Here is a 24,734-nt window from a genome sequence, read left to right as displayed (position 1 = left end):
CCGTCACTCCTCGCTGTGCTGGCTCGGGACGCTGAGGTACCGCCTGTTGTTCTGAGCTGCCTCTCAATAAAGCCTCTCCTTCATTCCCAGGCTCACCATGTCCCTGCCAGCAAAGAGGTGTGGAAGGCCCACAGTGTTGTCTTTTCTGGAAAAGAAAAAGAGAAAGCAAAATCTTGATAGAAGAAGGGGGAAAACAAGGATTTATGTGGGAAATCACATTGACTGGTGGTCGACACTTAAGGAAAAGTTGGATTTCAGAAATGACGCAGAAGTTGCAGGGTTTTTACTGGACATGTGAGTAGATTGTCACGCTACTCCTCCATTTATTAATACCAAGTAAAAAATTCTGAATGTTGATACCAATTGTGTCTTGTCTTTCTAGGTATGACCTAGCTCCACGTTGTCAAAAGCTCCACTCTATCCTCTCTGAGGGTGTGAGAAGGATCACCGGGAAGGAAGAAAGACCATTGTCAGCCAGCGCTCCTTTAATAGCAGCAGATGGAATGTTAGTACTTCCTTTCTTGGGAAGGGTGGATGAAATATTTTTCTTGGTAGCACTCGAAAGACTGTAGCTGATGTTTAAGAATAACAAGATAAAAGTTACATATAAAAAGGAAAATATACAGCTAATTTTAGTTAAGTTGAAGATTTTGAATATCTTTTGTAGGAGATTTTCTCTCTTTGTTTTCTGCTTTGTATAGTTGAACAGATGACACTACTGCAGATGAAACAGTGGCAGAATTTTTTGTAGAAGCAGTGTTTCACTTAACAGCTTGGGTTGTATTTGCAGGTATGTCAGACATGACCAGCTGTGTAAAGAATCTGCTTGTTCTGGATTCGGAGGTGTGAGAATTGTAACTGAAAGAGGAGCGAGAGATTCCGAGGGACTGCACGTTTACGAGGACAGATGACACGTTAGTGATACTGTGGTTTTTTGCATGTTTCTCATTTGAAAGTATTTTGAATTGATTTTATTATCACATTTAAAATTTTGTATTAGAAACTCACATCATTCATGCTCTGCTTCATTATCTAAAAGCATCTTGGTACATAATCGATGGTCCAGTCCCTCTGAGGCAAGAATCTGAAAGAGATATTGGAAAAGTTGTAAAATACCTAAGAGTACAAGCAGCAAACCCAGTGACTGCCTTCCTTAATTGTGGGCAGGGTTCATGAATGGACAAGGTAGCCAGTACTTTACATGTGTTCCTGTTAGCAGTTGGGCTTTTACAGTAGTGCAGTGTCCAGGCAGGTGCGACTGTATGTGCTTTAATCTTTCTCAAAAGAAAGATATTTCATTGTTGGCCGAGTGATGTTGCGCACCAGGTGATGTGTTAAACTGTCTAAAAGGGTGCTGTGCTCAGTGAGGCCACCCCACCATGGACTGCTGGTGTCTGTCCCTGCAGTGCCCTCAGTAACTGGGGCATTCCCAGTTGAGATCAGAGGAGCCTCCTGTAGGTATGCTTGTCCATTACTTTTTCCTTTAGGTTTTGATTATCCACAACAGTCTTATAGCATAATTCATCCATGCCTTAGTTTTTGTTAAAAACTGTATCTTTTAATGTGTACAGGGAGACACAGGGGCTGTAGGACATTGCATTGGCATTGCATGATGTGTCCAAACCCCTCGCCAGTGTGGTGAAGTATGTCAAGTACCATGTTTGTCTGATTCTCATCATCCACTGTGGTTTTCCTTGTGAATTTCCTAATTGTTCTTACTTTTGGTTTTACTAGGTGAACAAGTTGGGGTTTGGAGAACAATTTTGTGGCAGAGAAGAATTCTTGGAGGCTAGGCCAGGAGCAAATAAATAACAGTGAAGCTGAAAAATTCAAGTATATTCTTCAAAATAGTATTTTTCTCTGGCACTATAATTTTAGTTTGGAGTGCAGCAGTAACTGAATTCCTGGGACTGATTTGATACAGGTGAGACAGAGGGTCTGTGTTTCATTGATTGCTTACTTCAGCCTTCTGAGATGTGAGAAATGTCATGAAAAATTGTTTGGTATGAAAACAACTTTGTTGCCCTGAAAGGTGAGGCTTTGAAACAGTCTCATGATACCAATGTGAAGGTTCTAAATCCCACCAAGTACATAAAATGCTGGACAAATAATCAGGCACATATGCAGTGGTAATTGTACAAGGCTAAGGAGCAGCAGCTGCCTAAGGATAAGGAGAGTCAAAAACAAGAGGAGTTTAATGATGCAGGCATCCTAAGGCATGCTGCGTTATTCCAGGGGAATGTTTACCAACCAGGTAATGTATAACCTCACTATGAGGAAAATGGTTTGTGTTTCAGTGTCTGAGCACCACATCAGTGGTGACACTGTCAGGTTTGTCCTTTGTTCACAGGACAGCAGTGAGGTAGAGTGCTGATGGCCCTGAGCTTCTTACTGCCTGGGGGATGTCCATACAGGCGTCAAGTCAGTTGCCCAAAGCCCTTTCGGTAGCTGAACTCGCATCTTAAAACCAACACCAAACTCAATTGGTTACTCAGTGTTTTTAGAAATCTGGGCAAATAGAAAACAGTGAGTATTCTTCAGAAAGGAGCAGTGCTTATGTTAATGTATACTTCTTTCTTGTTTTCAGAGGTGTGGTACTGCACTTCCTATTGAAGGGAGGCGATGCAGGCGGGTATTTCCTGCTTTCCAGCCCTTTGGCTGTCATGTTTTCCTGTTGTTGTTTTGGGCTTTACCAAATATGTCTTTTCATCCTGTGTTGTAAGGGTCAGGAAAAGAGCAAAGTCTTATTGTAGGTGCTTTATTAGCACACTCAGAATTAGTAATCACAAAGCAGCTGTTATATTCTAGGCTTTTTACTCTGGAGTCTAGTTTTAGGTTGGCTAAACACTAGCTACTAAGAGCTGTACACATCAAAGAGAGTAGAGGAGGAACACTTAAATTTGGCTCTATTGGTGGCTTAATGTTTGGTTTTTGGCTTGTTCTTGGAGCCTGATGATACTGTCTTTCAGCAGTTACAGAGAATTAAGATGGTGGAGAAACAGTGAGGGAGTCAAGTGACTTGCAGATTGATGCCAGGTGCAATGGAATGGCGTTTTGAGTTGTGGCTGTTGTGAGGAGTTGGCAGGGTGATACAACAGGAAAGAGAATGTACAGAAGATCTGATTTAAAGGGTCATTAGCAAGGCAAAGCCAAATGGAAGGGTCACCAACCCACATCCAGTAAGGTTTCTGAGGACAATGAGTCCTTATTCAAAGCTGCTTCTGTTATTAGCTTCTAACTTTAACATTTGGAATTTAACCAAGCTAATTTAAAATTCTTTTTTCCAGTTTACACGTAACAATTACAAAGCTGTCAAAGCAGATAATAAACAATGTTTTTAAAAATATATGTTATTTGTTCTAATATTGAAAAGTAATGAGTCAAAGTAGTTGAACAGGGTTTTTTGAGGATGCTTTGGGGGATTTGAGATTCTTTTACTATTGTAGTAGTTGAATGATAGGGATTCAAAAATTCCTTTACCTGTGTTAATAAGACAGATTTTCATTATACAATTGCCCATGACAGGGCATTAGAATAAGATGATCTTTAAGGTCCCTTCCAACCCGAACCATTCTGTGATTCTATAAACTGACTTTTTTTTGGGATTTGATTATGGACTGTATCTTTTTATTCCCCTCTCAATTCAGTAAAAATAAACAAAATACAAATACAAAATATATACTCAGAAGCATCACAGCAGTTTGGTGAGGAAGACTGAAGTGTGCAGTAATAAATGTTGAGTTGGGAAGCCCCAACTGTGTGGGAAGCTTCAGCCTGTCCCTATCTCTCCTAAAATGGCACTGGCAGCACTTTTTGTAATGATTTTTGCTACACAGCTTTCCTGATAGCTGTGGGACTTTGCAACACTCTGTATTGCAGAACTTCTCTTCATCTTGAGTAATGTTTTCTCTGAAGAGCTATGCGATTACTGTCCAGACAAGGCAGTTGTAAAGTGCAGTTCCCTTGGAAAGCAAATAAACAATCTCCAGGGAAGGTCCAGCAAGCTGTTAATGCTGAAGACTTAACATGACAAGGGTGAACAGCTGAGGGGTTTCTTAGCAAGCAGGAAAGTAAAAGTTAAATTTAAAAGAAAAAGGTGGTGAAAAAAAGCCTGATAAATGTGACTTACTTGGTAGGACAGCTTCCTGTGCTCTCCAAACAAATCAAATTTCAGTGCCTTGTTTTGACTAGTTTTTAATTGGCCTAAAGGATTTTGCATGTACCGTTTTTGATCTTTAGTGTTCATAGTTTGTTTTTAATTAAAGAAAACAAACAAACCCAAAAAGCAATGACCCCTCACCCCTGACAAACCACAGTCTGTGGTTGTTTCACTAATGTGACTTCAAAGGAACTGTAACACAGCTTTTCTTTACAGACAGTTGAGTGGTTAGTCTCAGACAAATAATTTATTGTGATGCTGTATTTCACTATAGAGAAACCTGTTTATATATCATAAAACATAAGGTGTTTGCCTCTTTACGTGTATTGCATCAAGAAAAGCACAAATGCACTTACTGTGACATTTCCTCTTATTTCCAAGTTAGAAGATTGTATTGAGGGAATGCACTTGCCTAGGCAGAGTGAAGCAATATAAACATAATTTATGTTTAGGTATTTGAATGTCAAATTGTAACTTATTGTGTTGCTTTCCAGGGTGATCAGCAAGAAGAAAACGAAGCTCTTGCATAACAGTACAGGGGCAGTTTTTACTCCAGTTTGATTTTTCTGTGAAGTTATTGTGAACTGTAAAGAATTACTGTAAGTTGCATGAAATTCCACATTGTGTTGATAGCGCATTAAACTTAATTAACTAAAGTTTTATTGTGTTATGTTAATATTAATAAAGTGTGTGGAGTGGATTATTTACCTGGGAGAGTTTGTACAGAGTTCTCTGAGGGGCAGCAAGAAAAGGACAAGCCAAAGTGCTCATGGTATTGCTAAACTTAGACAGAATTTAATGACTGAGTTCCTTACATTTTATTAGAAACTCCAAACGGTTGAGATAGAGACAACATTGTAGTGTCAGTTGCAGCATCAAGTGTGCTTCCATCTGAATGTTTCTTGGAATGCTTCTCTTTATGGAACAAATTTAACATATCCCATATATTGGAAAGCATTTGTGCAGTCGATTGATGCCCTGAAAAGTGATGGATAAAAATGCTGGACTGTAGATTGCGTCGTGTTGGTGCCTTCGAAAAAATGAGTGATTGAGATCAGCTACTCTGGTGCTTATCTGAAACCTTTTGTGATTGAATCATTTGATCTCTTGCTTTGGCTTTTGATAGTACAAAAGCTGACACATGACCTGATGCATCTTAATTATTTTCTTCTGTAACAGAGATGAAATAAGTGCAGTACTTTCAGTAACTGAAGTTCTACAGAACGCTGTTGGCGGTTTTGAATGTTTTGTAGTGTAGTTACCAAGTGTGAGTAATCCTGGAAAGGTTTTGAGTCAAGAAACTGAGGTTGGTGCAGCGTTCAGGTTCTTCAGTGTACGGTTGTCAGAAGCACAGAAACTTCCAGGTTTCTGATTTTAACTTTTTTTTCTTTACCGCACACTTGCGTAAGCTTTCAGGTCTTGATCTTACAGTATTCGAGCCAGCTGGGCTTTCCCACCAACTTACACTAGAACAGCCTCTCTGTGGGGAGTAATTCCCCTAATTAGATCATTATACTCTGCTTTCAGTTTTTTAAATGAGCTACCACTGGCTGTAAGAAACTGCTGTTGCTCTTAAATACTGATGCTTTTGAAGTATCTGAATTCAATGTTGCTTTATGAACAATAGATTTTTCTCTAAATGTTGCACAGATAGGTCTTAAAAAAAAAACCCAAAAGGTTGAAAAGGCAGGTTTTTTGAGACTTTCTCAAAATGACAATGCCACTTCCTCTGTATTTGTGTTCTCTCTTTGCTCTGTACCTTTCAGATTTTTCTTTGACTACCAAACATTGATTCATGTAAATAACTCCATTTGGCTCACAGAAGTGTGGCTGGTGACACTTACTCTGAGTGAAGTGCCTTCCAGTGCTCTCAGATTTTCGATTGTTGGTGTCACTACAGTGAGAAGGGAAGGGGACTCTGCCTTCTGTTACATTTTCCCCCAAAATCTTCAAGATCAGAAGAATCCACAACTGCAGCGTGTTCTTAGCCAGTTTAGCCTTGTTCTTGTGCCTTTTTAAATGGACACTGCAAATATTTATATTATTTAACAACTTACTGTTATGCAAGTAGGATAATACTGCCAGTACATGATTTGTTGAGTTGCACTCACTATGTAAATTACTGGTGATTATTCTTGTTCATAGTACTGGAATATAGTACAATTCAACCCTTACTAAGGCTTCAGACCTCCCATTACACTGGCACGTCATACTGAAGAAAAATCAAGAGAAAGTAGACTTCTAAACATTTCCTTTTGTACTATTAGAGTGTGACAGATGATATATTTGGGTTGCTATATGAGGCATGTGCTTTTGAATATCTGACTTCTGCAGAGCAGAATATTATGATTGTTATTTTCCAGTAAAGTTAGCAGAATGGTGAATGGAAATGATTCTGAAATAACATTCTTCTCGTGGATATGATGAGGAGTGGCTCTGCTTTAGTTAAAATGGCCAAGTAAGGCTTTGTGCTCCTGTGGGTTTGTGGGAATTGTGGAATTTGGCTATGTTCATGTGTCAGAACCAAACCCATAAGAATTACTTACTCTCCTATTCCAATGATACATTAAAAGTGTACATTTAGAAGAATTACTTTAAACAGAATCCTAAGTTGTGTTGTTGGCAATACTGAATATTTAGGGCATAAGCCTATAATGTTAAATGAGAAAATTATCTGTAGAGATTTATAGTGAAAGGCAAGTAGTAGCTATAAGAACACCAAGTTTTGTTTTGTGTTTGTAAAGTGCCTGTTGGTTTCCTTAGAACTGTGGATCTATCAAATCTTTTGCAGTGTGAGTACTTACATATATAAATTGGGAAACTTCATCCAAATAAGGGCTGTTCTGTGTGGAACTTAAATTTCAAACTATTAGTTAAAGAATGGAAGTTAAAATGCACTGGTTTTCATAGCACTTACTTAATCTTCCATTACTTTGCCTTCACAAGAAGCTATTTTCTAAAATCACAATAACTACAATTGTGCTCTTAGCTCACATAAATGTAGTATCACCTGAAAACTTTGTGTGTCTTGCTGGGGAAAGTTTGTCTGGCCTGTATTGTGATTTACTTTTGTAGTTAAAAAAAAAAAAAAAAAAAGCCCTACAGAACAGGGGGAAAAATTGTTCAAAGTAGCTCTTACAGATTTCTTGGTGAAATAAGGAGTTTTGCAGATCATCACAGACCCACTGGACAGAGAAGCAGACCTGAGGTGAGGTACTGGAATAGGGTACTTAAAGAAGCAGTGTTTCAATGCCCTGTTTGCTTGCCATTTTAAATTGCTGTTTAGTTCTCTGGTTCTTTTCTTTCTCTGAATGCTTACAAGTCTAAAGCTTGATCAGACAGTCGAAAGGAATGCTGCACTGGGGCACGCTATTTAAGAATATAGCAGGGATGCAATTTATTCTGACTTCTTCAGGCTTAGTAGATTATCATGGGTCTTATCTTGTGATAAAATTGAAATATGAAATACAGCTTTTATAAGCCATGATCATTTGTCTGATTTATTAGTATGAATTACTGTCCTCAGTGTGATGATGCTTATTATTACTTTTGCAAGAGGCTTGTGCCTGTTAGTGAGGAATCTTTTGGGCTTCTAAATCAGGACACCCCAAACAAGTTTCAGCTGTGTGTTGTGTTAAGCATGTTCTCATGAGTCACAGCTGAAAACACTGATCAGTGGATAGCAGGAAGGAGAATGCATCAAAGGAGGAATTCCGGAGGTAGGAGAAGTGGAGTTTCAGTTTGAGATGTGTAAATGAAATGTGGGTCAGAGAGGAATGGTGAACCTGAGTGCTGTTTGTGGTTTGAGTGTTCTGTGCCAGGACAAGCTGCTTCCTCTCTTTTCCCCTGTCTCAGCAGAAGTGATTAATTTCATTTGTAATTCCAGCGAGATTCCTCACCACTACAGCACTCAGAGCCCTGCCTGTGAGGATTGTGGTTTCACAAGGCTGAGGATTCAGCAGATAAACTGGACACTTCTAAGATCAGGTGGAGCTGATAACTGTGAGAAGTTACATCTTCACCACCTCACTTAGGTCACAGAGCAGTAGTTCTTGTGCATAAATGTAAATCTGACTTCTATGTAAGAAATCAAAATCAGTCTGCTCTACTCAGTGCTGTGTGTAATCGTGCTCTGAAACTGCCCAGGGTATCTAGAAGTAAAGAGGGCAAGTGTGTGTGTGTGTGTGTACACACACAGCCCCACTCTCCAGTTTATTTTATGAAATCTTAAACTAGCATGGATTGAAAGGGACCTCTGAAGGTCATATCCACCCTGCTTGGAGCAGGGCTGACTTCAGGTTTGGCTCAGGTTACTCAGAGCCTTGGCTTTCTGAGAACCTGGGTATTTCATAGAATTCTGTAATGTTCTTTTATAAAACATAGGATCCAGAATGGCTCCATCTTGTATTGCTGGTTTCCATTTTTCTTTTTTACTCTTATTGCAGTAATCAAAGCACTGATCCATGGCTTTTAAGATATGTCACCTGACAGTATGAGAACGCTTAAAGTACATTCATGGGGGCAACTTAATACAGCTACAGACAATTTCTGATTTGAATAGCTTTGTCTGTGTTAGGTAACAATGTGTGCAGTTGGAGATGTTTAAGATGTATCACAATGACCTTTCTTTCTCTGGCTTTAAGAGAGGATATGGTCTGAAGTGAGATGACCACAGGCACTGTGTTAAGTAATCTTTTCTATGTGGTTACTGTTGTGTGTTCGTAAACATCTCCTGTCTATAGCAGCAAAAATATTTTGGTAAGTGTGTATGCAGGAAGTAGAGACAGTGAAAAATTGGGGTCTCTTGTATGGACATATGTTGCTATTTAGCTTAGTTACATTGGTTCTTTGGCTTCAGTCAGGTTAAGTGACAAACTGCATATGCTTTCCTAAAAAATGTTGGGGTTAGATATTTGAAATCTAACTAAAGGAGCAATTATTTTCTTTTCTGAAGTGAGTGTGTATTCTTCATCTCCGCATCCTTGGAATATCTGTTAAATCTCATGCTTGCTCTTCCTGGTTCTCTGCACAAATTTCTTTCCCCTCCTATACGCTCCTTCTTGGTTGGTCAACCTTGGTGCAGACATCAGAAGACATTTCAGCAGAAGAATTTCATCAGTGTTTTTAAGCTTTGTTTAAATAATCCTTTCAAAGCAGTTTTTGACACGACCTATTTTTCAAATGAACACGGTAACATTAAGACAAGAAGTGCTATCTTCAGTGGCAAAAAATAAAATCCCATTGCAGTAGGATTTTTTGGAATTTAAAAAAGGATAAACTCGACCTGGCTTTGAGAATGGTACAATAGTGTTTAGCTTGTGATTCAGCTGTTGATCTGGGATGACTTTAAGTGAGTTTCCACAGGGCATCTCTGATAATTCTCCTGCTGTTTTAAATCCCAAATTAGACAACAGTACTTGGTGATAATGGACTGCAACATATTTAATATATCCCAATGACTTGTCTTTCCTTTTCCAGGAGGGTAGATGAAAGTACAGGTGACAGTAGATAATTCTCATAGGTGAAAATAATTATTGTCTGTGACATCCTGATTCAGTGTGTTGTGTGAGCTTGCAGATATGAGCTTGGGTAAGATTTGAGCAAAAATACCTCACCAGGTTGTGCTTGGGTTGGGAATTTTGCTGTAAGTTAAGAGAGCTGCAGGTGTGTTTTGTGAACATGTAGAAAAAATAACTGTTCCTGTAATTCATGTAGCTGTTGTTGCCCTATATCTGAAATAGTCCCAAATCATCATTTTTTAAAAGTCTGATCATACGATAAAGATTTGCATAACTTTATTTCAGGATTGAGGACTGATAAATAAATATAGGAAATGCAGGAATAAGGTTCTTTTTTTTTTTTCTTTTTTAGGATAGCTTCCAAAAGCCATGGCCAGAAATGGATCTCAGATGGAAGTCTAGGAATGCTGTAGTGAGTGTGCCCAGTGTTCTGTCAGATCCCATCCCAAGGCCGCCAGGCTATCCAGGGTAACAGTGGCTCTGGGGTGGAATGGGGGCCTGGGCTCATGTTCCACCTCCTACAGCTGCTGCTCTCCCCTTTTTCCAGTCTCCCCACAGCCTCTGACACACTTTGTGAGTCCATGTGGTAACCTGGAGACAGGAACTCGCCTAAATACACCCTCAGAAGGGTGCTGTCTTTGATTGGGTTTTTTTATTCCTGTCATTTCTTTCATGTGGTTTGTTCTCAGTCACACCAGGGAGGTGCTGTGAGGTTGGGAAGCAGTGGCAAGCCCAGGAAATGACACTACCACTGCAAGCTTGGGATTGATCTGTGACATGAAACACCTTTTCACCTTGTAGTCATGCATAAAAGCACTGAGGAAAAAGCTGATCCAGCTATTCAGATTATTATGGCAAGTTATTCTGGGATCTTAGGCAAATAATACCTATTTTTGGTGACAAATTTAAAGCCTATTGAGCATTAGAAATAGGATATTAAGGGTTTAACTTAAAATTATGAGCTTCCAGAATGCTGATTTTAAGAACTTTTTTTCATTTGCCTATTCTGTCTCATACCTTCCTAATACAAAAAACCTCCAAAAAACAAAACTGGTAAACAGGTGTTAAGAAGGGGAAAAAAAAAAAAAAGTTATTGAGGATACTTAGTAAATGTTTTAAATTCACTTGTTTCAAATTTTGATTACTCTGTGATATCAGATCTTTGTGGTGTAAAATGGCAAAGGTGAGTTCCAAACTGCAGGGCAGTGTTGATGTATTTAATGGTGTTCTCAAAGAGGGTGAGCTTTGTGTTTAAAATTCTGTATTGGGAATTGGAAGAAGAAAATATTATTAGATACAAAAATGTGTCTTTTTTGGATGTCCAGTGAGCCTCTCTCCTTTCCTGCTTCCACCCACCCTAATCTTGGTTTATTCAGTTACAGCTGTGAGTGATGTTTTTCTTCCCCTTCTCCTCTTTTGTATTAAAACCCTGCCTCTGCAATTACTGCAACTCTTTTATTGGGGAAAAATAGCCTTTCAGTCTTTTCTTACAAAGGAAGAAAATCAATGGAGTGAGATTTTTCAGCTGCATTTACATGTTTGGCTTTGTGTAAAGATCGAACAGAATCACAGGTGTCTGATTGCCAAAAAAAAGTTGATAAACTGAATGAAAAAAGTTATCTGTGGAAGAAACTGAAGACTGTTACTGGTGTTAATTATAGGAAGCTTGTTCTTACCTGTATTTGCTTTTTTTCTTTACTCAAAATGGAGCAGAAATCAAAGAATGAGAATGTGTAAATCATGTGACATTACAGAAACACATTTTGTTGTACAAGGGCTGTTAGAGGCTTGAAAAGCCTCTGAGATAGTGAACTACCAGTTGCTGTACTTGGGGTGTTGTCATACTGACACAAGCTCAGTTTATAATGCTGCCTTCAAAGCTTGCCCAACCTGAGAGGGGGCCAAAGCCCCCTGCTTTGAAATTGAGAAAGATACCTTTATATTGAGCAATGCTTCTCCTAAAATCTGCAGAAAGTAAAACACTCACAAAAAAGTCAGGCCCAAAGGTCAGGCAGGAGGACCATCAGTGGCCCTAAACTTGCAAATAAAATCATTTCTGGAGAGCTCTGTGCCAGCATGAGGTAAGAAATGCATTGAATGATGTGTCACAGGTCAGTTTGCAGAATTGTGCTTACATCAATAATCAATTTGATTCCTGCAAAGAACTTCTTACTAAGTGTTTTCTGGGGAGGAGAGCACAGCCTTATTAAGTAAAATAAAGGCAATTTGAGTGAAAAGTGCCATTAGGGATGTGATGAAGGAAAATACAAATAGTCCCTTGAAACTGATTAGTAGAAAGTTAAAAATTCATTAGAATCCGGGAGCCTGCCAACACACTAATTAATTAAGTAGTTGAGTTGTTGAGCTTCTCAAGTCATCCCCAGCACTGACCAGCCCCAGGGTAGTGACAGCAGTCTGCAGGGCAGAGCTTGTGTAGCTGCTCTGTTTATAGACAGGTTCTAAATTTAATAGTGTTTTACAAATATATTTTGGGTTAGAAACTTGAATGGTGATGTGTGAAAGTTGACTGATGTAAGTTTGTGTCCTCAGGAGAAAAGGCAATGTGTATGTGAGCTGCAACCTACTAATATTTCAACTCTGTTTTAAACTCTCAGTTTCTGGTTTTATTTATATCGGAGAATCCTGTTAGAAAGCGGCTGGATTTAAGCTGCAAAGTTTTTGTACTTGGCAAGTTTCAGGTGGCATAAACAGCTCATGATAAGTCAAAAAAAGTCCTGTAATCCCATAGCTGATGCTGTGGAATGTGCTCTGCTGTGTAGTTGATGCATGTTGCTGTTCTTCTCTAGCGCTGCAGAATCCATCCTCAGAAAATCTCCAAGTGCATTTTAAAATTATTATTTATATTGGTCTGTATATTTATTACACGTATACAAATGCTTCCCTTTATGTTAGTTTTCCATTATTTCTACTGAGCAAACTTTACTTTTCTGTTGTTTTGGTGTTTTTTTTTTTTCTGAGCCACATGTTAAAGGGAGGTTTGGATTGGACATTAGGAGAAGATTCTTCCTGCAGAGGTCAGGAGACTTGAGTACTGAACAGGTTTCCCAGGGAATGGGCACAGCCCCAAGGCTGCCAGAGCTCCAGGAGAGTTGGGAAATGCTCTCAGGGATGCACAGGGTGGCATTGTTGGGGTGTCCTGGGCAGGGCCAGGACTTGGGCTGTGATCATCTCTGTGGGTCTCTTCCAGCTCGGGATATTCTGTGATTCCTTGTCCCAGTTTTGCACCTCACTCAGTGATTTAATACCAGCCCATGAAGAACTGTGTATTGCTGAGTGTAGTAACTGTAACAATTACAAGCAAATTGTTCCACATTCCTCTTGTGTGCAGTTCTGTCAGTATCCAAACAGGCAGTTCCCATGGCAGCAGGGGTGTCCCACAGAATGCACTGGAACAGAGGGCACTTGGGAACACTGGTGAGAGTGCAGCTCTGGATCCTCCTCGCAGGGTGGGTTGTTTATTTGGAGGTTGGAATACTGTCTGCTGCATCATTCCTTTTCTAACACTGAAATGAAAATAGAATATCATCTTAAATTAACCACAGGCTAATTCAATTAGCAAAATAAATTGAGGTGGCGGAGATGGGTTTTGAAGAACCCAAGTCCTCAGCAGAGAGATTTATTCCTCTGTTAAACATCTGTCACTAATTACTGTCTCTCAGCATCAGTAGCTTCTGGTCACAGACTCTGCTGGCTGTTCCTAACACAACCCTGTGTTGGCCTTTGACTGCTGAGACTCAGCTTCATTTTTCTGCCCCTGATTGAGGTACTGAAGTGCCTGTGTGTTGGTATTCTGAATATCTGCTGAAGGGAACAGTTTTTCTCATGTGTGGCTCTGTTTTCCCCAAGGGACTGACCTTTACAGTGCTTATTATGCATCACCCAGGTGAAAATGTAGAAGTGACATCTTTCTGCCTCAATATTCTATATTTGCAGTAGATATAAATTGGTTTTCATTGATTTTTTTTCTCCCTGTATCAAAAAGACTTTGGTATTGATATTTGGGCTTTTTTTTTTTTTTTTTTTTTAAGGTAATCTCAGACCTGTCTGTGCTGTCCATTTTGTATTGCAAGGCATGTTAACATGAGTCTGAATCTTGAAGAGATTCCTGTCTCTCCTGTTGGAAATGTCTGTATTCTCCCCTCGCCCTTCTGGAGGTTTTTGAACATCTTGTGTTTTGCACAGGACTCAAACAGAATCTGTCCAGCACAGCAGCTGTTTGGGTTTTTTCCCTAAATAGTTTTAAACAGCTGTTTGTATTTTGAGTGTTCCCCTCCTGGAAAGAAGTCAATAGTGTGACTTCCTCTCTCTCTTTTATCAGAACTTGAAATGCTTTATGTTTTAAAGATTAGATCTAAACTTAAGGAAGTTTTGTAGAAAAAGCAATGAAATATGACAACCATTCTGAATATTTTGAGATTTATTTAGAAAATGAGAAAATCTATTGGGACAAACCTGAGACTGAATGTACTTCAGTGTCTTCTTTTGTCTTCAGGAAGGACATTCCCAAGCAGCTCCATCTTATGTCAGTGTTACAAATGCAGTTGTGCAAGACTGGTTCTTGGTAGATTTTGGTATAAACAGAGAACAGTGGTTGGTTCTTGTGTTGGAGGATTCCTAACAGGGATGGAAAATGTCCTATTTTAAGTTGTTCAGGCTTTGGCTACACATTAAAAATACCAATGCTAAATACTTTATATGGATGTGAAAAGCAGTGCTGCTGTCATCATATTCCTTATAGGATCTTGCTTTGTGTGCTTTGAATTCAGCCAGTTTCCTTATAGGCATCTTAAAATATCTGTTTATGGAACTTGAGGTTGTTCTTGCAGTGCTTTTGCCTTATTACATGATTTCAATAGCATTTGTCTCTAGTGAAAACAACTGCAATTTCTTAACCTTTGTCTAAGAGTTTTTCATACCTCAGTATCTCAGTAACTCTCCTCTGAAGTTTGCTTTGTTCTGCAGTTATCCTGTTGGACAGAGTAAGAAATATTTCAAAGACAGACATAAAGAAAACTACCTCATTACTTTTCACTCTTCCTTTCTTTTTGGCTTTCTGTTGGCTTCTGGAAAGGAACTGATTTTAAAACAAACCCAAACCAAACTGATTTTGATAAAGGTTCATTTGTCTCACCCTGAAAAGACAAATTTCAATTAGAAAGCTCTGTCATGAAAAGAATATTTTAAAGCCTGTTTTTCTTATTGATTCTTGTTAGTTTACACTTGGTACTGTTTTGATTTACATTTGGTTATGTTTCACGTAGTTAATTCACATTTCTTTAATTCCTCTCTGGTTTTTGATTAGTGTAAATCATTTATTCATTGTCCTACCCTGTCTTTCTCCACTTCTGATCTGCCTTTTTCTGCCAACCAAGCTACAACTCCTAATCCTGTTTTTGTAGACCCACCCTGTATCTGGCAGGTGTCAGCTGCAGTCACCTTCTTCAGGTGCCTGAAACATCTCTGCCAGATAAGCTGGACCTTGACAACTCAGTCTACTCCTTTTCTTTTTGTTTCTTTTGCAACACTTAGTTTGTTTATGATACCATATCATAAAGGTATATGATGTCATGGTGCTAAAAGGAGACTGAAAAAAAATCAGCTCAAGATTTAGGAAGAGTAAAAATTCAATCATGGTAAATAGACGTGATGAGTCCTAGTGGGGCTGTTTCTCTAAAATCAAAGTGCCAGCCATTCTTAGTTTTTGTGGGAAATTACAGCATTTTATCCAAATACATACAGCTGGGTAAGCATAGAAATTATTCTCTACAATCTGAGCTCTCAGGGAATTTAGGAGCCACAAAGATGCTTTTCATGTCAATGTCGCAGGACTGACCTATTGTGACAGCAGAAATAGCAAAGGTGTCAGTTTGGTTTCAGGTGTGTTTTGACAGGGCCTACTAAGTGTTTACTTCAAACAGAGTTGCTGTACATTTCTTGATCCAGGAGAGAGATAGGATGAACATTTGGTGGCAGAAAAAGGGAAAAAAAAACCCTCAGAAAATTCTTACAGTAGAATTGTGGGTCTTAACTTGTAGCAGTTACTAATGATCAACATTAAATCCAATGAGTGCTGCACTGATGAGGTCTGGTCCTGATTATGCTTTAGGACTTCATTGTGTAGAACTCCTGGTTAGAAAAGGGTAACAAAACTTCGATACTTTTGGATCATCAGGTCCAATTTTAGACATAAAATAGAAGTGTGAAGAATGATTAATTATTTTTTTGGCCAAGGTCTGGGTCATGCAAGGCTGGATTGCAAAGCAAGGGGGGTTTGCACTTCCAGTTAACAGACGCTGCTGCTGCGGCTTCTAGAAATTGTTTTGTGGTGTTGGGGTGTAGAGTTCCCTTCTGAGTGATTACCGGGGGGAATGGAATGGATGCTCTTCTTCAAGACATTTGGGTTTTCATTGTCTCACAGCACATGGAGGATTTGGGGCTGTGGCTTTGTCCTTTTGGTCACTATGAAGTTACTCGGTTCCAGCACGGCTGAGTCGACTGCTCACCTCCTCGAACTGCTTGAGGTCAGTTATGTAATTGCTCTTTGCAGATAAGAATTAATTAGCCTGATTATTTTTCATAGCTTTTGGATGGATTCCCCACCTGGGGAGGAGCAATTCCTCTGTGTCAGTGATTGATTGCTGAGCCAGAAGCTTTCTGCCTTGCACTTGTAAGAAATGCTGACTGGTTCTTTGGGTCATGTTAGGAAGCAGGCAGCCTGTGGTTAGAATGCAGGGGGTAATACAGCAGTTCTACAAACGAGCTGGCCAGCCCAGGGAGCAGCTGGCTGGCTTTGGCTTGTGCAGTGCTCATTTCCCTTCTCTCTGAGGTCAGTAGCACGTTAACGAGTGGCAGGTCGGGTAGCGGTGTTTGCCCTCCTCCCCTTTCCTCCTACAAAAAAATGCGTTCTTCTGGATGTCTTAGGTTTTTTCAGTGTTGCACTTTACAGCTTTATTGCTTAAAAAGATGAGAAAGTCATTCATAAAGGAAAAAATGCCAACATTTGAGGTGTAGCTGTTCATTTTCTCCTGTTATTATTAAAGTCACTTCAGGAACTGACCGGGTGTATCTGAGGAGCTTCCCACCATCCCGGCCATTTGCTGTTTTCAATACTTTGCAGTAATTACACCGTGCTTTTTGAACACTTTTCCCTTGACCAAAATGCATTTGTGAGAAAAAGATTAAATCACAGCACGAGTCCTGCTAAGTTTTACACGCGTTGTTAAATTTTAGCATGTGAAGATCTCCAGGACAGTTATTGGGGTTACTCAAAAATGTGGCTGTGGGTTTGATGCTGTGTTGGAGGAAGCTGTTACTGCTTACAAGGGTCTTCTCACCTAGGGAAAGGGGAAAATGTGCTTGTCAGGTGCAGGGATATTAATGTGGAAAATCTTTCTTCATTCAGTTGTGCAGGGTCTGGTATTTGAATGGCTTATTTTGTTACATCACACATGAATGTTACTGAGGTGGTTCTGACAATTAACTTTGTAGGATTTAATAAAAATCAAATCTCACTGGAAGCCTGGGACACTTGCTATAATAAAAAAGATTATGGATAGCTCCTGATAGCTTTTAAAAGCTGTTTAATTGCTGGTTGTGTCAAAGTAAGCAATTAAGGTCACTTAATCTACTTGATTATTCATCTTATTCCTCTAGTAGTGCTCTGTGCTTGGGATCTGTGAAAATATGCATTTTGAGAAGCTGCTGCACTCATTCACAGCCCTCAGTACAGGGCACATGTAATAAGAAAACCCAAGAAAGGAAACTCCATTCTATGGCAGTGCTAGCCCCAACACAAGCAGCTGTAAATGAGTGCCCTTTTGTTGCTACAGCGTGAGCTTCAAGGAAAAATCAAAAAGTCTAAAACTGTGTAGTCATTTCAAGAAAGGTTGGTCACATAAAGCATTATTAATGGGTTAGCTCTTAGATGGTACTAACATTTTTAACATTTAACATTTCTGTTAAACTCAGGCCAGATTGTTTTAAGATTAGATGAGACAGGTTCTTCATTGCTGTGATGCAGTCAGATGCTGCTGCATAATATAGTGAGGACTGGATCACACTGGGTTACTTGGCGTAAGAAGTGCTCTGAGAGCCTGTTCAGGAACAGAGGCCATTGCAGAAGTTCGTTGGGATGATTAAATTTTGGTCAGTAGCTTCATTCTGTCCTGAATAGTTAAGGTGGATGTAAGGCAGAAAAAGACCTTTTCCTTTCAGTCAGCTGGCAGGGGAAAAAAAGTGTGAACGAGGATGTATCTGCAGTGCAGCTCTGACATCAGGGCCAGGTTTTGTTCAAGGAATGGATTTTTGGGGAACTCAGACACCCAGAAGAGCACTGGAGAACGATCTGTAAGTGTGAACTGTTCCCCACGTGTCCCTGCTCTGATTCCTGCTCTGTGCAGCACGGACCAGACGTGCACATGGGCAGGTCAGGGCGACCTGTACCTATGCTTTTGTGATCACAAAGGAAGTGACTAAATCTGCTCCAGTTTAGAAAAACATGGGCAGAAAGGCTGTCCTCTTGAAAGGAATGGAGCTTCTGACAATGGGGTCTGGTGTTTGCTCTGCAGTGCTGGTCATGCAAAAGCAAACAGACCTTCTACCGGTGTTGAGTTTCTTTTCACAGAGCACCTTAGTGATGGTGGGACCCTTGAAAAGAAATTTCAGTGCAGATTGCAAAACTTCAGCATTCCGTGTCAATGGCTGTGTTCTCTGTGCTGTATGAACAGGACAGGATTTCTGTCAGCTTTCTGAATTCAGTACTGCTTGTTATTAATGAATTAATACAAATTCAGAAAGCCGTGATTCACATAACGGAAAATGGTGAAGTAGCAGCAGTGCCTTTAACTTCTGCAAACTGAGCAACCATCAGGGTGGTGAAAAGTGCTGCTGGCCTGATGGAAATTCACCTGGCTGCTCTCCCATTCTGCCGGTTTTCTCCCTCTGCAGGCGTGGGGTGTGTTAGGAGATGGGAATCCATGGGTAACTCCAGCCAGCAGGGCCCTCAGGATCCCAAACCGATTGTTAGCAAAGCAGGCACAACATTTCTGCAGCCAGCAGAGCCAAGGGATAAAAACAAGCTGAGAATCAGGGAGCCATAACTGGCTCTCTGATGCTCCACATTTTCTGTGCCAAACATATGTTGGTATAGAAGAAAGTCTGATTCTAAATACCAAAGTGTGGGCAAGATTTAACTAAAGTTTTCTGTAAAAGAAACCAAAGCTCTAAACTGTTGCTATATTTTACTGCATCTGCTGTGCATATGAGGTTGTATAAATGGACTGAACCAGTACGGAATTATGTTGTAGCTGCCTGTAAGAAGTGCTGATAAATCCTAAGGGTAAAACTAAGGTTTGCCATCACTTTGCACGTAGCAGGTACCATGTTCTGTTCCTAAGCATTAACAAAATACTTCTACAGTTGAACATCTGTTGATTCAAATGTGCAAACCCAAAAGTTTCAATTTCAACTTTACTGCTGCATGTTTGTTAGCAGGCTGACCGGTTTTTGTCTGAAGAGTAAATATGTTTAATGTCTTCTGAATTTACAGAATGGTTTGGGTTGGAAGGGATCTTAAAGTGCATCCTATTCCCACCTCCTGCCATGGGCAGGAACACCTTCCACCAGACCAGGCTGCTCCAAAGCCTCGTCCAACCTGGCCTTGAACACATCTGAGGCAGCCACAGCTGCTCTGGACAGTTATTTTTATTAAAAAATAATAGTGAGCTTCAGTACTGTAAAAAACCCAAACAACACAAGCCTCTTCTCAACAAACCATGGTGAGGTTATGGAGCTGCAGTAGCTATGTTGGTAAATAGGCACGAATGCATTTTAGCAGCCTCTTTGCAGTTTATAGCCAAAACTTTTGGCTTACTTTTCTGTTTTGACAGCACCTGGTCCTGTAACAATGAGCATTTGGATCAGGTAAAACATTTTAATTGCAGATGCTGTGTTTGACAAGCTGTGTACAATTAATGCCATCTTTTTTTGGTAGCCTGTGACATTTCCAAGTCAAACCCATGGCTGTGGATTCTCACTTGGTGTTTCCATGCCGTTACCTGTGCCATTCCCTTGGAGCAGTGGCGCTCAGCACTCGTGTCTGGGTGTTCGTGTCAGGTCACTCGCTCACTCCTTGTGCCCTAGTTCCTCTGAGAAAACTGGGACTGAGCGGAGGTGTGTGCACAAATACAGCCCGGCTTACCTGGAACTTGGACAGTTGAAGCATTCCACTGATTTTCCATGGATGTTACAAAACTCTGACAACGCAGTTACCTTTAGGTCTAACATCACCCTCAAAAAGCTGTCAGATGAGTATGAGGGATCAGACTTACAGTTTTAGTTTTATTTGTTAATAGTACGGTATTTTGAGGCTAAATTTGAGCAGTTACCCAGCACTCTTCTAGTGGTTCTCGCTCACCCTTTAGCACTATTCGTCTACTTGTATTTATTCTCTTCTCGATTCTTCCCCCTCTCCCCCCGCGCTCGGTGCCGTTCCTGGGGGCGCTGCTGGCGGATGGCAGGTGCGGGGCCCGTGTCCCCGCCGGAGGCTGCAGGTGGCCGAGAGGGAGGGAAGGGTGTGCGGGGCCGCTGCCGGCAGGCGCGGCTGTCCCAGCGCCGGCTCCGTCCGTCCCCTCGCGTTCCGTTCCGTTCCGTTCCGTTGCTGCCGGCGGGCGGGAGGCGCTGCCCCGGCAGCTCCGCCCCGCTCCCCGCGCGCGGCTCCGCTCCGCGTTTTCCGGGCCGCGCCCCTGCGCTCGTGCGCCGGCACTCGGACGTGCGGGGCCGGCGCCGCTCGCCATTGGCCGCGCCGCCGTAGCCCCATGGGCGTGCGGGCCGCGCATTGGCCCCGCGCGCTGCCAGTCAGCGCGCGGCTGCGTCAGGGCCGGGTGCGCGGCCCCGTTCCCTGCTGTGTGCGGGGCCGGCGCGGGGCCGGTGCGGGCGGGGCCGCGCCTCGCTCGTCCCTCGCTAAGATGGCGGCGGCGGCGGCGGCGGCCGTGGCGCGGCTCGAGGGCCGGGAGTTCGAGTACCTCATGAAGAAGCGCTCGGTGACCATCGGCCGCAACTCGTCGCAGGGCTCGGTGGACGTGAGCATGGGCCACTCCAGCTTCATCTCCCGCCGCCACCTCGAGATCTTCACCGCCGCGCCCCCGCCGCCGCCGGCCGGCGCGGACGGGCCGCCGCCCCCGCCGCAGGGGGACCCCGCGGGCGGAGCGGGGGGGCGACTTCTACCTGCGCTGCCTCGGCAAGAACGGCGTGTTCGTGGACGGCGTGTTCCAGCGGCGCGGGGCGCCGCCGCTGCAGCTGCCGCGAGTGTGAGTACGCGGGGCCGGCGCTCCGGGGCCCGCCGGAGGCCGCGGGTGCACATGGCGTGTGACAGGCGAGAGCGGCCCCGTCCTGCCCGCGCCTCCGCCGGCACCGCCCGGCACCGCCGCCGTGCCCTCCGCCGCGTCCTTCCCCCGCACGCCCGCCCCGCCGCGGCCCCGCGCGGAGCGCCCGGTGCGGGCTGGAGCGGCCCCGGCGCTGGCGAACAGAACCGGGTACAGCCCGGGTCCTGTCGGCGGGCGGCAGGGCAAACCAGCCGGGCGGTTCTACGCGGGTCCGGGCTGTCTGGCTTGAGGATCAGCGCCGGGAGAATCCTGTAGCCCCCCCGGTGCTTTGGCAGAACCGGGGGGGTTGTTCTCCCTCGGTGTTCTGGGAGTCGTTCTGGTTTTGGTGCTAGTTTCTGCTGCTTTGCCTGATTTTAACGTTTATTCTTACGGGTAAACGGAATCGTCCACGTGAAATGCTTCTGCTGTCCTTGGCGTTTTAAAATGTTTTCTTTCCGTGACAACAAATGTATTAAGAGGTTTTAAACGGTAATACATTCCTTTGCCATTACCAAACATTAACTGTCTGTGCAAAATGATTTTCTAGGGCAATACGTGAAGCCTGCCCACGACATTTAAGGATGTGTTGAACTGTAAATAAGTGATCTGTGCTCCGAGGAGTCACATGTAGGAAAAGTGAAAGTGTTTTGGTTTAGTGTATTTTAGCTGCCTTGACTAAGAAATACCTAAAACGTTACGAGTGCTGTACCTTTATAAAGCACATGCCATCAGTGACACAGCCTCCATGCCCTAGCCCCTTTTAAACTGTGTTTAGGACATTGATGGTGTATGTTTTCTGCTGGCGGCCTAATGTTAGTTTTCTCACCTAGTTTCTCTGTGAAAATCAAATTGTCTTACCTTGCTGCTTTCTAGGAAATGCTAATTCTGAAGGGCTTCAACAGTGCCAGTGTGTAATCCTGAATATAGGAAGACTTGTTTGACCTTTAACTGTCACTTCTATTTTTGCTTTCTGCTTTTAATATTTATAATTATTTGACATGTGGTTAATCTATATTTTAATCTAGCACATTTATGAAATGTAGATCAAATACTGTTTTCTTTGTAAGCACTGTGGTATAATATACTATTTGTAAGCACAGTTGTGGGTGATCTGTGTTAATTTCAGTCTAGAATTAGTTGGAGTAATTGAGTCAGTAATGTTCTGTAAAATGCTGAAGACGTGAGGAAAAAAGAAGTACTTCTTCATACTGTCCTCTGATTTGTAATTTATTCTGGTTCTTTCCATCAGTGTCGCTTTTCAAGTGGAAAGAGGATTCAGAAGGATTTGTCTCACTTTTGTATTGAACAATGATGAAAAGTTGTGTGTAGTTAAAATTTCTTCACCAGTGAACGTGGGTGGTGGTGCGGGAACTGGCATTTGCTGTGTTCAGAGGTGACACCATTCCTTGTGCACAGCCCTCAGTTTCCAGGGCTGGGGGCTGGTGGAAGAGGTTAACTCCTGGTTACAAATTCTAGGTGTAGGCTGGTAAATAAAAGGTGCCCCTGGCCAGGAGCTGGAGTCACCTTGAAGGGCAGGAAGAGTCTACAGCCCCAGAGTTACGCTGGAGATTAAGAGCAAATGCTACTTTGTTGCTTTTTTAAAACAAAGCCTATTTCTACAACACAACTCCTGAATGGGGAAATAGTAGTTTTATTATTTGCAAGGGTTGGTTTTTTTTTTTTTTGGAACAGTAGTCTTCAGGCAAATTCAAAGTACTGCCTGCTCCTAGGACGTACTTAGTGTGACTTGCTGATGACTAATATTGTTTGTAGTCCTGTTCTTGAGTTCTGTTGTAGATTTAACTGGTCGCGCTGAAGGTGGTCTTCTGGATTTTAAGAGTCAAACTTACTTCAGTATAATGTAAACATTAATTAACGATTGAAGTGTGATGGGAAGGAAGGTAGTTTTGGTGTGAGCTCAGGACTGATGATTGCCAACCTCCAGCTCAAGTAATCACCAGATCTATTTTTGTTGCTGTTTAATCCTACTCTGTTGCCAGTAATAAATATGCTTCGCCTATGACTACACGATCGCTGGAAATTTTAAAGGCAGGTGAAATTTAAAAAATTCAGGGTGGCTTGTTCCTTCTGTTTGTTTTGCTGGAAGCCAAGAATGGAGGGTCCATCTTTGTCTGTTTAATAGTGACTTACAAAGGTCCCAAGTACAATACTCTTACGGACTTGAAATGTCTTATTTGCTTGTCACTAATAATTGTATGTAGTTCCAACATCTTTGGCCTTTTTTTGTTTCAACACTGTTTAAATTTGACTGCATTAATAATGTTACTGAACTCCCTGTTTTCGGAAGGAAAAAAACCAGAAATACACAGTGGTAGTTTCCTGCAAAACACACATTTTAAACATCTGGGGAAATTAAATTATTAATGTTAGAGTATACACTTGCCTGTAATAAAGGCATCTTTTTTTCTACAGATAGAAATGTCATGAAACATGGAATTACTGTGCATTAAGATAAGTGTTCTGGTTGCTATTTTTAATGCTTCCCTGGAAGCCTCACTGGCAATTCAAATGTTGAAGTTATCAAGCAGGAGGTAATAGCAGTGGGAAGTGTGTTTTTGTTTTTGCAGTTCTTGACAGACTCCCATCCCTACTTGTGTATGTACAAACCAGCTGTCGTCTTGTGAGATGAATCAAGTGGGGGTGGGGAGAAAAGAGCCATTTTTGAGTGTGTCCAGCAAGGAGCTCTCCTGTCAATGTCATGGCACACGTGGGATGAAAGAGGTTGCAGGGGCTCCTGCTCAAGACACCCAGATCAAAGCAGATCAATTATTCTTCTACAACTACCTTTGAGATGCGCAGGCTGTCCCTCTCCGGTTCGTAAAGTTCATGTTTTTCAATTGGTTTCATTTGCTGCTTGTGGAATTTCCCTTGCCTTCAGTGAAAGCATTGATTGGATATATTGCTAGGTAAATCATAACATCAATATTTGCTTTTGAGGTACTTGGCTGGAAAAATACCTTTTGTGCTGGGCAGCGGCTGTTGCCGGAGCCGTTGTGTACAGCTTTTGGAGAGGCAGGATTCCAGACAGATGTAACTGATACAGCTGGAAAAACAGACAGAATTCTGGGTACAACTTTGCTCTGAAGGAGTGCTTTTGTTTTGTTTTGATTTGATTTTTGGGTTCCTTGGATGTGCTTTGTGTAATTGGCCTTTGAATTCACAGAACTCGGGACATCTTGGACTTCACTGTTCCGAGGCAGTCTTACTCATTTTGACAAACCCATAGATTTTGTATTTTAGTCATTACTTTTGGTTTTGCTTTTGTGGAAGTAATTTGTGATTCAGAAGCAAGATACCATGAACATAAGAGCAGCAATTTTAAGTCAGATCAGAGATGCGTTTAGTCCATGACCTGCCTTCAAAAGTGGTCAGTAGCAGATGCCCAGGAAGGAGCATAAAAATGGATTAATACAAATGGTTGTGTTTCCCTTGGTTTTTCTTTTGGGTACAGAGTCAGAGTTCAATTCTTTTTAAGTTAAAATATTTTCCTGTTTATATCTTTTTGTAGTAGTTGAGTTTGGGTAAACCTCTTCTATCTGCAGTGTCTTTGGGTAGTGAATTCTGCAACGTAATTGGAGCCCATGTTGGGAAAAATACCTCTTTTTGCTGAGTTTTTGGAACTTGATGCCTGGTAATTTTATTTGATCCAACTGA

The 24,734-nt window shown here is 41.7% G+C and overlaps 1 protein-coding gene across 6 annotated transcripts in view; it reads left to right on the top strand.

The window, feature by feature from the left end:
• Nucleotides 1-24,734, top strand: part of FOXK2 (forkhead box K2) — a 72,239-nt gene that overhangs the window by 951 nt on the left and 46,554 nt on the right. For 2 of the 6 annotated variants that reach the window (XM_058422942.1, XM_040081745.2), the window contains exons 2-7: nucleotides 91-294; nucleotides 383-505; nucleotides 791-914; nucleotides 1,735-1,924; nucleotides 4,654-4,758; nucleotides 10,031-10,146. In XM_058422942.1, coding sequence (XP_058278925.1) covers nucleotides 10,058-10,146 — 89 coding nt within the window. In that variant the 5' untranslated portion in view covers nucleotides 91-294; nucleotides 383-505; nucleotides 791-914; ... (1 more) ...; nucleotides 4,654-4,758; nucleotides 10,031-10,057. Of the gene's footprint in view, nucleotides 1-90; nucleotides 295-382; nucleotides 506-790; nucleotides 915-1,734; nucleotides 1,925-4,653; nucleotides 4,759-10,030; nucleotides 10,147-20,883; nucleotides 21,006-24,734 lie in introns of those variants that run through there. The other 4 variants (XM_040081749.2, XM_040081752.2, XM_058422943.1 and 1 more) reach the window with 3 other exon arrangements.

Source organism: Hirundo rustica, chromosome 18 (genome assembly GCF_015227805.2).
Source record: "Hirundo rustica isolate bHirRus1 chromosome 18, bHirRus1.pri.v3, whole genome shotgun sequence".
In the NCBI taxonomy this organism is placed as follows: Eukaryota; Metazoa; Chordata; class Aves; order Passeriformes; family Hirundinidae; genus Hirundo; species Hirundo rustica.
This window is presented reverse-complemented; position numbering and strand designations above follow the sequence as displayed.